The 17715-nt window shown below is 40.5% G+C and overlaps 1 protein-coding gene and 1 long non-coding RNA gene across 3 annotated transcripts in view; one reads left to right on the forward strand and one right to left on the reverse strand.

Moving 5' to 3' along the window:
• The window catches only part of AFF3 (ALF transcription elongation factor 3), a 418376-nt gene that overhangs the window by 338693 nt on the left and 61968 nt on the right, over positions 1–17715 (forward strand). For both annotated transcript variants that reach the window (XM_073590524.1, XM_073590525.1), the window contains 2 exons: positions 2487–2649; positions 8347–9366. In XM_073590524.1, coding sequence (XP_073446625.1) covers positions 2487–2649; positions 8347–9366 — 1183 coding nt within the window. The remainder of the gene's footprint in view (positions 1–2486; positions 2650–8346; positions 9367–17715) is intronic.
• On the reverse strand, positions 4054–12593 carry LOC141101433 (uncharacterized). Its single transcript, XR_012234974.1, has 2 exons — positions 12485–12593; positions 4054–4615 (listed from the first exon to the last, which is right to left on the reverse strand). It is a non-coding gene; the product is annotated as an uncharacterized lncRNA (long non-coding RNA).

The raw sequence follows: 17715 nt of genomic DNA on the forward strand, positions 1-17715 counted from the left end.
TTTATACATGTGTATGCAGAGAATAAATGTACGTAATTTTATGTAACATTTCCTCTATGCCACAGTAATCTTTAGTTTAAGCCTGAGCTCTACTCTAAGAACAATTATATTACTATGTACTATTATAAGAACAGTATTTTATTAATAGACACAGTTAGTACTTACTATTAGTATTTTTCAGATAGCAATTATGAACCATTCCAACTCCTAAGAATAGAGGTTTGTCTATTAAAGTGATGTGGAATGATATTCTAACAAGCAGTGTAAGCCCTGCCAGCTTTTGGTTCCACGTAGATCTCTTTGAGAGCTTGCCAGATAGTCACAAAGTCATAAAGTTTTATAGTTTCATAGATTAAACCATAAAGTATCGAAATTAAAAGACTTTGGGGAAGCTGTTTCCATGTCCTCCAACATCAGGTGAACAGCCTCCTTATAAATGTTTAATACATTGGTTTTACACCTTGTACACATTTTTCCATGCTATATCCCCATTAAAACTGATTAAAACCAATGCATCCTGTAAAATAGTAGAGTCAGCTGGTCTAGTATAAAATAATGCACTGTCCTTCATGCCTCAGAGATAGCATTTATTTCTAGACTGTTAGGTGAGGACAAACAACCCTCATATAGGGATACGTTGCTTTTGACAATATCTATACAGATGCCATAATGTTGGCATAAAGTACTGACCATTAAGTATGTATATGTGAAACCCCAAATTTGAAAAGTTTTTGACAAGATTATTCTGTTCTATAGGGATGTAATAATTATGAATACCCACCATTTTTCAGTCCTTAACAAGTGAAAAATACTCACTGGGTTCAGTTTTACTGTAATTCAAAAATGTCACATCTCCACCCTGGTGCACCCTAACTCTAAGTTTTTATCTGATTAAAGAATTCTTATAGATTAAAGCTGCCCTCCTCCTCTGACATGAAGTGTGACGTTACAATTCTAATGTATACTCACCATATCTAATGTCTTCCTTTCTGCTGCGGTTTCCTCCACCTGTCAGATTGGTAATGCTTTCTTCTTACCAAAAATGACCGCTGAAGAGGCACAAAGTAAGTCTAAACCATGGATGCACAACCTTATCTGGTCCAACTTACCATATTTAACCAATCCCAAGGGCCACAATAAATTGCATTCATAACATATTGAAAGGCTAACAGGTGTCAGTTTCATATCCATCTATCAAAAGAATGGGCTGTTTTGTACACCACAGACTTCAGAAACGACCATGGAAACATGCAGGTATCTTCCTTGTACCTTTCTGAAGCAACTGCATTTTCCACTTCTCCCATAATTTACAATGTTAACACTCAAACATTGAGTCCTCTCCACCTCATCTTCTGGATTCTGGTATGCTCCATAGGGGTCAGGAAACCCCAATTCTGCAGATCTAGGGGTCTCACAGATGGTATCATACAGCTCCATTAGTATTTACCTGTCCCTGCTTCCTCTATACAGTATATGCTACTTATCTTTTCTGAGCAGTAACCAGACACAGACAGGCACATGTGGAGTCACTGAAAACGGACCATAGGTTGTGCAATCTTGATCTAAACCTTGACTTCCATGCCATTCTCTCTTTGAACCAGCACCAATGACTATAGTGCTGTGTCCATTCCATGGTGGACATCAGGTATGGTGACTACTCACTGGGTATGTATGGACACATCTAATGTTAATGGTGGAGGGTTGATTTAAGTGACTTACTTATGAATAATAATTATGCTGATTTATTGTGTTATAATAGCATTAAAGTTCAATGGAATTTCTGCCTTGTGCTTAAAGGGAACCTGTCAGCAGTTTTTTGGACTGTAGTGTGCATGCGCTGGGAAAGGTCAGAGAGACCCAGAGCCTGTGCACTGCAGTACTTTACTCTGTCCTCAACAGGGCAGATAAGGACGCTTGAGTAGGTGCACGATGCCGGGGATCGATGAAGCAAGCAGGAAGGCGGCATCGCAAGAAGATGGGAGGCACCGGACCTGCGACACCCATCAGACTGGGCCGCACCGGACCCCCCTCCCCGGGTGAGTAAAATAAAACTTATTTTTCTTATCTTGCAGGTCTGATCAGTGGCTTATCTACAGCATTATAGAATACTGTAGATAAGCCCTGAAAGGCGGAAACTGTATCTTATATCGGCCAAAACTGCTGACAGGTTCACTTTAAGATTTGCGTAATCTCAACTGGTGTTGGTGTTGTTGTAGCACTGTCTAACAATCTTAAAAAGATTATGGTTGTAAGTCACAGTATCCCAAGCATTAAGATGTCAGACATAACTGAACTGCATGCCATAGCACGGTTTTCATATATGATGGCAATAGTACAAAGCAGTGCCACCATGTAGCATAAAACAACTTGTGATCTGTCTAGGGAAGGCGTGGGGGTCTTAACTTTGTAACATACTCTATTTTTATTCTGGAAACCACAAAGTATAGTTCAGGAGTTTTTTTCTCTCTCCTCTTTGGCACTATTAGTGGTGACGTTCAGAAATGCAGTAACAGCGCCTCAGGAGTCTTCATCAAAGGGTCAAGCAGCAGCTCCACTGAAACTGACACCAGCTCTGAATCAGACTCGGAGAGTGAGAGTAGTTCCAGCGAGAGTGAGAGCAGCAAGCCATCTGCATGTACCAGCCCTGAGGTAAGCAATTCTTCATAGTTTTCTCAGGACTTTATGGGTTGGATTTGTACACCCATCTGCTGAGAATGTGTGGTCCTCATATATATATATATGGGCGATTCCTACAGATTGTTTATATACCTAATGCTTAATTATCTTAAAATGCAAGTTTGGTGGTGGTGGGGTGTATGGCCGAATTTTCAGATATAAGTTCAGTGTTACAGAAGATGGTCGAAGTTAAATAAACATATATCAAATATTTATTAAAGTCTTACCTTCAGAGAGTTAAAAGAAACCTTAAATTGCTACTTTACAACCATGTATACTTGCATTATAAACATTTGTAATTTTTCTTATGAAATATTACTTCTATTGTCAAAGAGATTGACACGGTGTGACTTTTTGCTGCAGACTAAAAAGAAATTTCAGATCTCTCACTAAAGAATAACAGAAAAAATTTTATGTTCTAACTTCCACCCTTAAATGTTGGTTTCGGAGATTGCTTCTACACAGTGGGGGCTGGGATTGGAAGTTTATGCATGCCTGTTCCTAGGGGCAGGACTACAAGCAGAATATGGATGCATTCCATGTCTAGTGTGGCCTGGATGACAGCTTCCTATAAACAATCCTCAAAAGCGGCCCCTGAGATGAGACAGAGTTTTATTGAAAAACGCTACTTTATTATTCTGTATACTTATAGAAAACAGCATTTGGACATGGGTTCTCAAGAAAAAGAGTTTATAGAAGTAGAGAAATACTTAGCATGATAGCCTGTGTTGTTATTCAGAGCTGTGAATATGACCCCATGATTGTGCAAAATGTGCAATCCTCAAGTTATACAGTATATTTTTCTATAACATACAATAGCAAGATTCTTCCTCCGACTACGGTTTTGATGTTTTTTTAATTATTCTCTTACCTTCTCCTTTTTGATGCTACTAACTTTGCAAATGGACCAATTAACACCTGTAGCCATTGGTCTGGTGATCTTCTTCCAAGGAATTATTTGTTACATATACTATATATTGCAAGTCACCGAATATTTGCCCTTTTAGCCTCTGTTTAATCGGCTATTCCCATCACATGACCATTAGCATCCAAGTGCTGCTTACAGGAGGTATTGTATAAGTTGAACGCAGAGGTGAAAATATGGCTGTGGTACTGAGGAGTTAATAAGTGGTGGGAAGATGGTTAATTTAAAAGCCTGCTGTGGGTCCCTGGTGTTTTAGTTGGACCTCTGGTTGAACAGATGCCTGCGACAGATTTTGCTTCAGCAGCAACCCATACATAGACATTCTTTAGGAAAACTAATACTGAACGGCATACGTATTTTTATTCAAAGGAGTCTTCTACTATGCTCTTCCATAACATTTGACTAATGGAGACTTATTAGTACATGCTAAATGTGAACAAAAAAATAGGATATAAGCAGCATAGTATATCATTTTATTTAATGCGCCTTTCGTACACAGCAGTTTTAATAACAATTTGAAATGTCATTCATGAAAAGGTGGTACCAGTGGATATTTATTGAAGTGGTTCTCTATATATGTGTATAAGTACAGTACTGTGCAAACGTCTTAAACAGCTGTAGAAAAAATGCAGCGAAAAAAGACATGTTAATAGTTTATTTTCAAGAATTACTGTAACAAAATGCAAAGTGAATGAACAAAAGAGAAATCTAAATCAAATCCACATTTGGTGTGACCACCCTTTGCCTTCAAAAGAGCATTATTTCTTATAATTACACTTGCACACAGTTTGCGAACGAACTCAGCATGGAAATTGCTCCAAATATCTTGAAGAACTAACCACAGATATTCTGTGGAAGTTGGCTTGTGAAAGTTCTTTTGTCTCTTCATGTAATCCCACACAGACTTGATGATGTTGAAATCAGGCCATATCATCATTTTCAGGACTCCTTGTTCTTTACACTGAAGATAAGATAGTTCTTCATGACATTGGCTGTGTGTTTCAGGTTGTTGCCCTGCTGAAGAATAAATTTAGAGCCAATTAGACACCTCACTGATTGTATTGTTCGATGTATAAATATCTGCCGTATTTAGCATTGAGGACACCAAGAAATGCACAACGCTAAAGACTGTTAGCACAGTGGTTAAACAAGATGAAAGACACATCATACTTAATTCCCCTGAAACTCAGATGTCCAGCAGTGCCATAAGTTCAGAATTATCAGCAACCGGTGGGACCCAGCTACTGTTTGGATAAGTCTGGCCAGAAATGGTCTTCATGAAAGAATTGCGGCCAAAAGCCATACCTGTCATGCTGTGACTGGCCCTGCGTGACGCGACCCGACGATCGGTCGGTCACTAAAACAACCAAGACAGACAAGGGGACACAATAACAATGGTGGGCCCTGCAATAGGGAACGGGGAAAGGAACACCTCCTGCACTCGCCTGAGGCTGTGTCCCTGAATTAGCCTGACGTCCCTATATGGCTTCTTTCAAACCGTCGCCGACCAGGATACCTCAGCCCTCACTCACCCTGCACCTATCCCTCAGTAGGGAATTGGTAAGTGCAGACACTGGTCCCACCACTGCACTAATACAACACAAGGGAAAATAACAGACAGGGATAAAACAAACAACTTAGCTTTCTCTGCCACCAATGCTCCGAGGCAGCAGAGTAAGGCACCCGAACTCAGCTTTCAGCAGAAAACACCACTGCTCCAGATAAGCTGCAAAAAGCACTGCTCCAGATAGCTCCTCTCTTCTCAAAGGTTGGTTTGCAAAGGACCTGCTATTACCAACAGTCAGCTGGTGTACCAGGTGACCTTACAGTCATGGCCAAAAGTATTGACACCCCTGCAATGCTGTCAGATAATACTCAGTTTCTTCCTGAAAATGATTGCAAACACATTCTTTGGTATTATTATCTTCATTTAATTTGTCTTAAATGAAAAAACACAAAAAGAATTGTCCTAAAGCCAAATTGGATATAATTCCACACCAAACATAACAAAGAGGGTGGACAGAAGTATTGGCACTGTTCGAAAAATCTTGTGATGCTTCTCTAATTTGTGTAATTAACAGCACCTATAACTTACCTGTGGCACCTAACAGGTGTTGGCAATAGCTAAATCACACTTGCAGCCAGTTGACATGGATTAAAGTTGACTCAACCTCTGTCTTGTGTCCTTGTGTGTACCACATTGAGCATGGAGAAAAGAAAGAAGACCAAAGAACTGTCTGAGGACTTGAGAAACCAAATTGTGAGGAAGCATGAGCAATCTTAAGGCTACAAGTCCATCTCCAAAGACCTGAATGTTCCTGTGTCTAACGTGCGCAGGGCATCAAGAAGTTTAAAGCCCATGGCACTGTGGCTAACCTCCCTAGATGTGGCCGGAAAAGAAAAATTGACAAGAGATTTCAAAGCAAGATTGTGCGGATGTTGGATAAAGAACCTCCACTAACATCCAAACAAGTTCAAGCTGCCCTGCAGTCCGAGGGTACAAAGGTGTCAACCCGTACTATCCGTCAGCATCTGAATGAAAAGGGACTGTATGGTAGGAGACCTAGGAAGACTCCACTTCTTACCCCAAGACATAAAATAGCCAGGCTGGAGTTTGCCAAAACTTACCTGAAAAAGCCTAAAACATTTTGGAAGAATGTTCTTTGGTCAGATGAGACAAAAGAAGAGCTTTTAGGGCAAAAGCATCAACATAGAGTTTACAGGAGAAAAAAGAGGCATTCAAAGAAAAGTACATGGTCCCTACAGTCAAACATGGCGGAGGTTCCCTGATGTTTTGGGGTTGGATTGCTGCCTCTGGCACTGGACTGCTTGACCGTGTGCATGGCTTATGAAGTCAGAAGACTACCAACAAATTTTGCAGCATAATTTAGGGCCCAGTGTGAGAAAGCTGGGTCTACCTCAGAGGTCATGGGTCTTCCAGCAGGACAATAACCCAAAACACACTTCAAAAAGCACTAGAAAATGGTTTGAGAGAAAGCACTGGAGACTTCTAAGGTGGCCAGCAATGAGTCCAGACCTGAATCCCATAGAACACCTGTGGAGAGATCTAAAAATGGCAGTTTGGAGAAGGCACCCTTCAAATATCAGGGACCTGGAGTAGTTTGCCAAAGAAGAATGGTCTAAAATTCCAGCAGAGCATTGTAAGAAACTCATTGATGGTTACAGGAAGTGGTTGGTCGCAGTTATTTTGGCTAAAGGTTGTGCAACCAAGTATTAGGCTGAGGGTGCCAATACTTTTGTCCGGCCCATTTTTGGAGTTTTGTGTGAAATGATCAATGCTTTGCTTTTTGCTTCATTCTCTTGCGTTTTTTCATTTAAGACAAATTAAATGAAGATAATAATACCAAAGAATTTGTGTTTGCAATCATTTTCAGGAAGAAACTGAATATTATCTGACAGAATTGCAGGGGTGTCAATACTTTTGGCCATGACTGTATATAGGAAGGGGGGAGTGGTCACCAGCTGCATCCACAGACTATCAAAGCATGCAGTAACACCAGCAGCCACCGGGGGCAAAAATTGACATTAACCCCCATTGGCCAGAATGGAAAAAAGTGTAAATCAGAGCTGCCCAAACTGACACAGATCCAGAAATGGATCGTGACAATACCTTTGACATGGAAACAAGGCCAAGTGACTGAACTGTGCATGAAAACAAACTAGAGTGCAGAAAAAGGCAAGCGATGGTCTGAACTAATGAGTCAAAATGTGAAATATTTGGTTTTAACAGAAGACAGTTTGTTCACTAAAACGCTGCACAGCAGTACAGTAATGAGTATCTGCATGTAATAGTGAAGCTGGCCGAGGTTGCAGGGAGATTTGAAGCTACATTTAAGCAAATGGTTTGGGGGATTTGGTTAAGAATTATGTTTCTTTTAATGCTGATAAATACAGAAAGATACTTATCCATCATGCAATACCATCAGGGAAATGTCTGATTGGCTTTAAATTTATGCTGCAGAAGCACAATGACCCCAAACACACAGCCAATGTCATTAAGAACAATCTTCAGTGTGAAGAAGAACAAGGAGTCTTGGAAGTGATGATATGGCCCCCAAAGAGACATCATTTAGTCTGTCTCGGATTATATGAAGAGACAGAAGGATTTGCGCAAGCCTGCATCCACAGAAAGAAGATCGGTGGTTCTCCCAGATGTTTGGGATAACCTCTCTGCCAAGCTCCTTCTAATACTGTATACAAGTGCAGAAGAGTGGATGTTGTGTTGAAGGCATAGGTCGGTCACACCAAATATTGATTTGATTAGGATTTTCCCTTTTGTTCTTTCACTTTGTATTTTGTTAATTGATAAAAATAAACTATTAACATTTTCTATTTGTTGAAAGCATTTTTACTTCGGATTTTTCCACACTTGCCTTTTCACAGTACTTAATTATAGAAAAAAATACCTTTTTTACTTTATTACATAAATTTTTGGGATACTTTAAGAAATAGGGTTTAATATTAATTTTAGTTTGCATAGTTTTGCCTAAAGCTGATTTGCGGTGACTTGTGAATATAAAAAGATCCTAACAATGTTACCCTAAACATGCTACTCTTCATGTTATCATAGAAAAATTGCCTGAAAAAGCAGAAAGTATCCTACAAGTGATCTCTCCGTTACAATATGTTCCAATACTATAGCCTTGTCTGTATATATGACTAGTCATAGGCCAAATATCAGGTTTTTTGTTGCTGTCATTTCACTTCACACATTTGTCTTCCAGCCTCAGCATGCAACAGCAAACAAATGGCAGCTGGATAAGTGGTTGAACAAAGTCAATCCTAATAAGACCTCTGTTCTCAGCCAAGCACCAAGCCTAAATCATAGAGGAGTAAATGAGGGTGAACAGGGCTGTGAGAAAGTATCTCAGGATGATCACATATGTCCAAGTCACAAGGATGACAGGAGCCCCGTCACTGAAGACCGGAGTGTTGGAGCATCGTGCACAGTTATAGGAAATAGAGGTGTGAAGCTTCGGTCGCCGCCACCGGTTGCACGCGCTGCCACAGTAGTGGTTGCAGATCCTTCTGAAACTACATCCCAAAGAACACCAGTGTGCAGAAAGCTAACACAGAGGGTGGAGAGGACATCTAGCGGTGATAGTCTGAATTACCACAAACCAGATGATCATACTCTCAGCCAAGGAGATCTAGGGAGTGAAGTATCTGAGCAAACTAAAAATAAGTTAACTTGTTACAACAGGGGATTTCACAGAAAAGAATCTAGAGCAAGTCTGTTTGATTACATAAATCGGCAAACTCAAATTACCAGACCTATCCCAAAAAAAGAGAATATTGACCTCTCATTGCAAACTTCTGACCACAGCAAAGAAACACAACCAGACATATCTCCTCCTCCTTATGAAAATATCTCTGCCTTTACATCAGAACATAGTCACAGGAATAAAGAGTGCAGTAGTGATAATATAAACCAAGCTGGTTCTTCTGGTGCGCAACATTATATTCATAGGAGGACTACAAGTGAGGTCACCCCTGAGCTGGAAGAGCAGTTTTATACTCTAGTTCCTTTTGGGAGGAATGAATGCTCTATAAAAGGCAGCCACGACATCAAGTCTCTATGGGTACGGATTGATTTAATGCTTTTGTCGAGATTTCCATACGGTGTTCCCCAAGAGAACCTCAGCATGAATAACAGCACAGACAAGATACTGACTTCATCACAAACTAAATGTTTATCCCAAGCAACCGATAACACTTTATTGAAAATGCGGCGGAAACGTAAGGTACGTTCAGTTCTTGAAAATGTGTGGGCTGCATTGCAAGTATATGACACACTGTCACATTGCATCTAGTGCTATAGGATTACTTTTAGTGCTATAGGATTTACTTTTAATGTTAACTCAACATGCATTAATAATGTACATATGAGTTTCAAACAAGGTAAAACTTTCTTGATGCTGTAGTTAATATGAACACAGTTCTGCTTTCTATAGATCTTAGAGAACAGAGGACCCACACAGTAGGGGTTATGCATGCAGTCTTATTACTGCTCCATAGCAATCAAAATAAAATCACAGCACAGATAGGTATTATGGGCTGGAAACAGAACTAGAATAGACAGTTCCTCTCAAGATTAAGTGAGTAAATAGAAGTACTCAGATATATAATGTACACAGAAAAAGGCCAAATGAAGTAACGAGGGATCTATAAAGCCTTAGCGAAACACGCGTCAGGAGTTTGACTGTAGGCAATCTTCTTTATCACAGTCAATGGTAAGCAGTGGCTATGTATACACCACTAACTATATCCATTATTGTTGTGTGTATTTTTATGGAGAGACATTGATTACTATTTGATTGACATGGGGGAGATACCAATGGGTTCCTGGTTTCTTACCAAAGAAGCATTGTAGTTTTGTATATATTTACTGGCACTTTATTTGCATATACACTTTATTATAATATCATGTGTCTTATGGACTCATTTTGAGCATCATGTATAAGATGTTTTCCATCTTATATGTGTACCATAAATATAGACCAAATAAGCAACCATCGATACAAGTCTGCCATACATGCTCCACACCATGTGGGGAAGCAGTGAGCAAAGCATTTACAAAAGGACATTCCAAATCTGAATATGTTTAAAACAAGAAAGCAAATATGGAGCTTAAGTCCAATGTAGTAAAAAAGGTATAAATTTATTCCATAGAATCTCATCATAACATTCATTTTAAAAACATATGACATACTGTAGAGTAGAACAGCAATGCAAGAGACACATTCAGCAGAGAAATCAGGTAAATCGTGGCGTGTAAACCAAATTATACCACATCATTAATATAATAAAGTGCTTAGTGCAGGTCAAGGGAAAGAAAAGAAGGCAGCAGGAGTAAGGTGATAAGTAGCAAAAATAAATAATCAGTGCCTAGAGCAGAAGTGCCCTGTATATATCAGACCATCCCATATCCTATGGTTCCTTACCCATCATGGGGCATGTCGGGACCACGCCGTGCAGCCCCAACGCGTGTTTTGCATTGGCTTCATCAGGGGGCAATGTGAACCAGTATAATCATGCAATGAGTATTGTGTAGTCCACCATGTTATTTAGTTTAACTGTGATTACTACTCTCCTGATATCATTGCATATATTTTTTTTTCCTCCCTGTCTCATCTTGTAATTTCTCTTGCTGATGTCAATATATTCTTAGTTATTTTTTATGACACAGTCCGTCATCAGACATCTCCCCTGCTTTGATGAGGCCTCCGGCACTGAGCCCGCATCAAAGCCGGGACATGTCAGCTGTTATGAACAGCTGACATGTGCCCGCAATAGGCACGAATGGAATCGCCGTCCGCCCGCACCTATTAACTAGTTAAATCCCGCTGTCAAAGCTGACATCGGGCATTTAAATAGCATTTCCGGCCGCCGGGCCGGAAATGACGTCATCGCCGACCCCCGTCACATGATCGGAGGTCGGCGTCATGTTGCCTGGACAACCAGAGGTCTCTATGAGACCTCTACGGTTGTTCCAGGCATATGGTTTTCAGCGACACCCGGTGGTCGGCGCTGAAAGCACAGCAGTAAATCTGCTACATATGGGCGATCTGCGCATCGCCCATATGTAGCAGAGCCGATCAGGTTGGCAATGCTTCTAGCCTCCTATGGAGGCTATTGAAGCATGCCAAAAGTAAAAAAAAAAATGTTTAAAGATTAAAAAAATTAAAAAAAACTAAAAGTTCAAATCTCCCCCCTTTCGCCCCAATCAAAATAAAACAGTAAAAAAAAAATCCCACATACACATATTAGGTATCGCCGCGTTCAGAATCGCACGATCTATCAATAAAAAAAAGCATTAACCCGATAGCTAAACAGCTTAGCGAGAAAAATATTAAAAACGCCAGAATTATGTTTTTTCGTCGCCAAGACATTGCAATAACGGGCGATCAAAAGAACGTATCTGCACAAAAGTGGTATCATTAAAAACATCAGCCTGGCACAGAAAAAATAAGCCCTCACCCGACCCCAGATCGTGAAAAATGGAGACACTACGGGTCTTGGAAAATTGCGCAAATTTTTTTTTTCTTTTTTTAGCAAACTTTGGAATTTTTTTTTCATCACTTAGATAAAAGAGGACATAGACATGTTTGGTGTCTATGAACTCGTAATGACCTGGAGAATCATAATGGCAGGTCAGATTTAGCATCTAGTGAACCTAGCAAAAAAGCCAAGCAAAAAACAAGTGTGAGATTGCACTTTTTTGGCAATTTCACCGCACTTGGAATTTTTTTCCCGTTTTCAAGTACATGACATGGTAAAACCAATGGTGTCATTTAAAAGTACAACTCGTCCCGTAAAAATAAGCCCTCACATGGCCATATAGATGGAAAAATAAAAAAGTTATGGCTCTGGAAAAAAGGGGAGGGAAAAAATGAAAATTCAAAACCAAAAATACCCCTGGTCATTAAGGGGTTAAAACTCAATAAAATATTGTAGTTTTACTATCCATTTGGTGATCTCTTATAAAGAACTGTTCACATGTTGCTTCTTTACTGTTTTTTTTCTGCAAAATCTGATGTCTTGGTGTCACTCAACCCCAACGGGTGGTCGGTCAACAGACGGCGCCACTCACACACAACAGGATGGAAAAGGAAAAAGGAAGGCCCTAGCAATAGGGAATGAGGGATGGTCATCACCTGAGCTCAGTCTGAGCCTGTCCCTGCAACACCCTATGCAGGTCCTTCCCCCTGCCACAGTCAGGAACCTAATCCCTAGTGTCACCTGTCTCTGCCCTGGCTGATGCACTGGCCAGCAAGGAGCACTACTCTTTACCACTGCAGTTAGTACACACAGGGGAAAGTGACAAAACACCAAAAGGGATTAGGAGAAAAAACACCATACTTAGCTTATATGCACTGCTGCAAAGCTCCACACCGCAGATATCATCAGCAACAGGACTCTTAACACCAAACGTGGCAGGCACCAGAGAGCTGCTTCTGCTAGGCTGGTCTCCAGAAAGGACCTGTATAACCAACGGTCAGCTGATGCATCAGGTGACTATAAAGGATGGTGGGAGTGGTCACCACCTACATCAGCTGACCCAGAAGCACTGGAGTAACACCAGGTTGACAGCGGGGAAAAACTGACATTAACCCTCAAAGGAAAAAAGTTTTACTTAGTGGAGCCAGAACTGCCACAAATCCAAAAAAGGATCGTGACACTTGGCAGTAAAAAAGCAGATTTTGATGGCTTTTTTGCAGCTTTTTTGCTGCATTTTTCAGGATCCCAAAGTTTAGCTTTGCTTCCACCAAACAAGCATGAACAATGTAAGGTGTTATGTCACCAATGTAAGATGCATGTGACACCACAAAACATTTTTTTTAAAAACGGCAATTGAATCAAATTATGTAGTGGAAAAAGTTTTTTTATGTCTGAAAAAATAGTGACTATTCTGAGCAAAAAATTTCATGAGTTCATGGAAAAAAATACACAATGGCAAATGTAAAAACAGCAGGAGTTGAATTGATCAGGCGTAGTTTACCTAAGACATTGGCAGTGCATTGAGTTGGTCGGGCACCTTTTACTCTTACACATTGGTCGGCCATTGAGTTGGTCAGGGTTTACTTATACGCATCATTAATTTACTTAAACTGGACTACTCCTAACATCTATGTTCAGGTGAGGAGACAAAGACATTTTGGCTTAAATTTGGGTAAATCACAAAAATAAATGGGTTTCACATCCTGTCGTATTTGCTTTTTTCACTTAAAAAAGTGCAAAAACTGATGGCAACATTTTTTGCAGCATTTTTGCTGCTTTTTTCACTTACTAATTGCTTTGTATGGGTGAAAACACTGCAAAAATGCTAAAAGAATTGACATGCTCAAGTTTGCAAAAAAGCTGCAGTTTTCCATATCAGTCAGAAAAAAAGCATGTGCATGGGATTTCCGAAATCTCAGCTTTTGCTGGTACTGTAAAAAGCAGCTTTTAATTTGCATAAAATTAAAAAAAAACGCAGAAAAAAAAATCAACATCTGAACATAGCACTACTCTATTTGGAGTGTACATTATTACTGTGAAAGAAGCCAGAAATTCCAGCGCATAAGCTTCAAGGAAATACCTTTATTTGGATTATGGTGAGTAGAGCAGAAAAAACATCTAGATAGTCGCAGCTATCTGAGAAAATCATTAAAAACATCTTCATACGCGTTTCAGCTAACAAGGCTATTCGTCCTCCCCCTTGTGCTTTGTATAAATTTTGCAACCGGTCAACTATAGTCCTTGGGTGCACATGTGGGTGATATGTTGTCTATAATTGTATTTGTTGATCACATTAGATTCCCCCACATGTTATATATACCGAGTTGTACTACCCTCGCTATTTATTACTTTGTTAGCTGAAAGCGTATGAAGATGTATGTTTTTAATGATTTTTCTCAGATAGCTGCGACTATCTAGATGTTTTTTCTGCTCTACTCACGATAATCCAAATAAAGGTATTTCCTTGAAGCTTATGCGCTGGATTTTCTGGCTTCTTTCACTTGGATTTCTCCAGTGCACCTGGCGTTCTCGTGCGCTTCTTCATCCAGGTGAGCTGAATTTATTTGCTTCATTGTACATTATTACTGCTCCATGTTGTATAGTGCAAGAATCCTCTATTCTGTATAATGCAATGCTTCTATGGGAAAATAATTATGTACATAAGAAGTCCGACTGAGTCAGTATTGCAGTGCATGCATGCAGTACAGCTTCTTTCTAAGGCATTGGTCCCATTAGCGTATGGCATCCAATGATTCTCTCATGCGAGAGCACTGGATGTGATATGCCAATGACCCTCTGCGCCAGATCTGCTGCAAACGTGATCCGAGTGCCAGTGCCCTGTGCTCCGATCCTCTCGCATGATAGAATCACAGCACAGGTGCGGAGGAGAATGAGAAAACAATTTCTCCATCTCCTCTGCTGTCAGCGGGACGTGCACTGCACTCGGGAGTATGGAATTATATGGGTGCCTGCGATCCAATTTTCGGGTTCAATCACAGCATACTACGATTGCTTTTGCATGTTGCATCGGCATAAGAAAATAATTGCAGTTATGAGCAACATTGGGGCGAGTGCACTCTGATTTATTATCGGATTGCACTCGTCCGATTGTATCGCAAGTGGGAATGAGCCCTAAGAATGTGTTCATACATTGCATATTTGTTGTAGATTTTTAGAGCAGATTTGAGTATTGAAAATCCACAGTTTAATACAGTATGAGCTAGATAGATGAGATTTCAACAAATGTCACCTTGCTGCTTGGAAAATAACATTATAGCTTTATACACGTGAATTCTTTGTTCCTAAATCAGCCAGCTGAAATATGCCACAAATCTGAAACTAAATTACCCTGTGAAATATAATCCACAACAAACCTAATGTGTTAACCTACACTACAGACTCTATACACTATTGTACAGGGTTCTAAGATCTGCGTGAGCCCTTGGGTGCATCCAAAAAGTGGCTTAAATTAGGCAGAAAAATTTCCAACAAATCAGCGCCAAGATCTGCATGAGTTACATGCAGATTTGCAATTGGTTTTGCTCCAGATTTCTCAGTTATTTCACCGTAAGTATTGCAATGAGTGAAAATCCACAGCATAAATTGGCATGCTGTGAGCTTTATACCAGCATCACAAGTTCATTTCTCCACCGATTCTGTACAGATATTTCCTCTGCATGTGGATGAAATATGGTAGTAACACATTGCCACCACCATGATACGCTGCAGACTTTCGACCCGTAAAATCCAAACAGAATTTCTGAGGCATATCCGTCTCTTGTGAGCAAACTCTCAGACTTTGAGCAAACCTGCAGTTTTATGCAGACGCAAAACCATCTAATTTTTAGGGTATGTGTGAAGAAACTTAATTACCCAGATGACTATTTTTAGCAAACCAAGAAGAATGTGCTGTTATCTATACTTTTGCTTGTGTAAGCCCCAAATAGTGACTTGTACGCTGATGACCATTGTTCCCCTCATCTTCATGCTTGACTGAAGGACACTTATTAAATCTAAAAATAGGTTACAAGCCTTTGTATAAAGAGACTTCAAGACAGAGAGAGACAGCCAGAGATTCTGCCAAGACAAAGACATCCAAAGGACCAGGGACAGGACAGCAGCCAATATCATGGCTCCATCACAAGGGACACAGATCTTTTGACCTACAGGAAACAACCTAGTGGTTTTTGGCCCCGGTCGGAAGACTACAGATCTGCTCCATTGACCATCGCTAAACCATGGACCTGTTTGGAGAAAGCCAGTATTGGGAGCCGCCGGTCGCCTGGCTCCATGGAGATGTTCGGATAAGCCAGGTTGTGACTCTCGGGTCAACTGGCTTTGTACCTTGTATGGACTCAATGGACTGTCATCTTCCTACGCTTGTCATTACCTCCTCTCTGTATGTGTACCACAGGTGGGGTAGCCGACCCTGGGAGCTCTGACGTAAGAGCTGCCATTATCCTGGCGGGTCAGCAGAAGGGTGAGACTCTAATGTGCACTATTGTGAGTTCATTTTCTGGTCCACCAGTTGTGAGTTCTCCTGCCAGGCTCCCTCTAGTGGTAACAGGAGGTAGTGAGGCTGATTTAATCAGTAGAGATCTGCCACCTGATAATGAGGATGACGATTGGACCTCAGGAATCTCAGACTGGATTTAAGATAGCTGACTCCCTATTCTGGTGCTGGTGATTCCTTCTGGCTTGTCAGGTCTTGGTTTTCAGCTCTGTTCCAGTCATCTAAAGCTAAGTTTTTCTGCTAATGTTCACACTTGATTTTGTTAGTCTATTCAGTTTTTTGTGTGGTCAGCCAGCCCCGGCTGGGGCTGTGCTGAATTTCCACACTTATTTACCTGTATTTGCCTATTTGGTTTTTGTCCCTTATTAGATTGGCATCTTTTTGCTCTGTCTCAGAATATTTCAGATTGCTGATATAGTGGGAGAAGTCTAGTGACTTCAGGGTTAATTTTGCTATCAGAAGTGTTGGACATTATTTTTGTAGGGTATAACATAGTGCACGCTTATCTTTGATGACTAGTGATGTTTACTGATATGCTAATTATGCATTGTATTATGGAGCCAGTTTGTTGAATTTGAAAGCAGAGAGGGAAAAACTATGCAAATAGATTAAATAATCAAGTAATGCTACTTGATCTCATCACAATTGTTCCCCTTAGCTTGATGCTAGACTGAAGGACACTTGTTAAACCTAAAATAGGTTAAATGCCTCTGTATAAAGAGACTCAGAGACAGAGAGAGCGACAGACAGAGATTCTGCCAAGACATAAACATCCAAAGGACCAGGGACAGGACAGCAGACAACATCATAGCTCCATCACGTGGAATCTATTATTCTACAAGAAACAACCTAGAGGTCTTCGGCCCCGGTTGGAAGACTACAGATCTGCTCCATTGACCATCGCTGAACCATGGATACGTTTGGAAAAAGCTGAGATTGGGACCTGCCAGTCGTCTGGCTCCATGGAGATGTTCAGATAAGCCACGTTGTGACTCTCAGGTCAACTGGCCTTGTACCTTGTATGGACTCAATGGACTTTCATCTTCCTATGCTTGTCGTTACCTCCTCTCTGTATTTTTTTTTTTCATACAGCATTCACACATGGTGACATGGTGAATGTTGTCTGAAAAAATACAAATATTGCTGTTTTTTTCATCCAGTCTTACAACAAAATTAAAAACAATCAAAAAGTCATATGTATCAAAAAAATGGCACAAGTGAAAAATATAGCCCCCATACAAATCTGTCTATTGAGAACTAAAAAAAAGTTATGAGTCACAGAATATTTTTTCTTGTGTACTGTAAAGTACTGTTGTAAATTGTGATCAGTAGTAAATCACAAAAGAGCTACCGTATATACTCGTGTATAAGCCGAGATTTTCAAGGCCATTTTTTTGCTGGAAAGTCCCCATCTCGGCTTATAAACAAGTAATTTACCTGTGGGTCGGCGGGGAGGGAGAGCGGGGGTGTCAGAGATCATACTTACCCCCCCTGGCGCGGTCTTTACAGCCCCCTGGCTTCTCCACGGTCTCCCTTCCTGCCTTCAGCAGGTCACGTGGTACCGCTCATTAAACTCATG

The sequence above is a fragment of the Dendrobates tinctorius genome, unplaced genomic scaffold (genome assembly GCF_039654945.1).
Source record: "Dendrobates tinctorius isolate UK_male_01 unplaced genomic scaffold, ASM3965494v1 ptg000117l, whole genome shotgun sequence".
Taxonomy (NCBI): domain Eukaryota; kingdom Metazoa; phylum Chordata; class Amphibia; order Anura; family Dendrobatidae; genus Dendrobates; species Dendrobates tinctorius.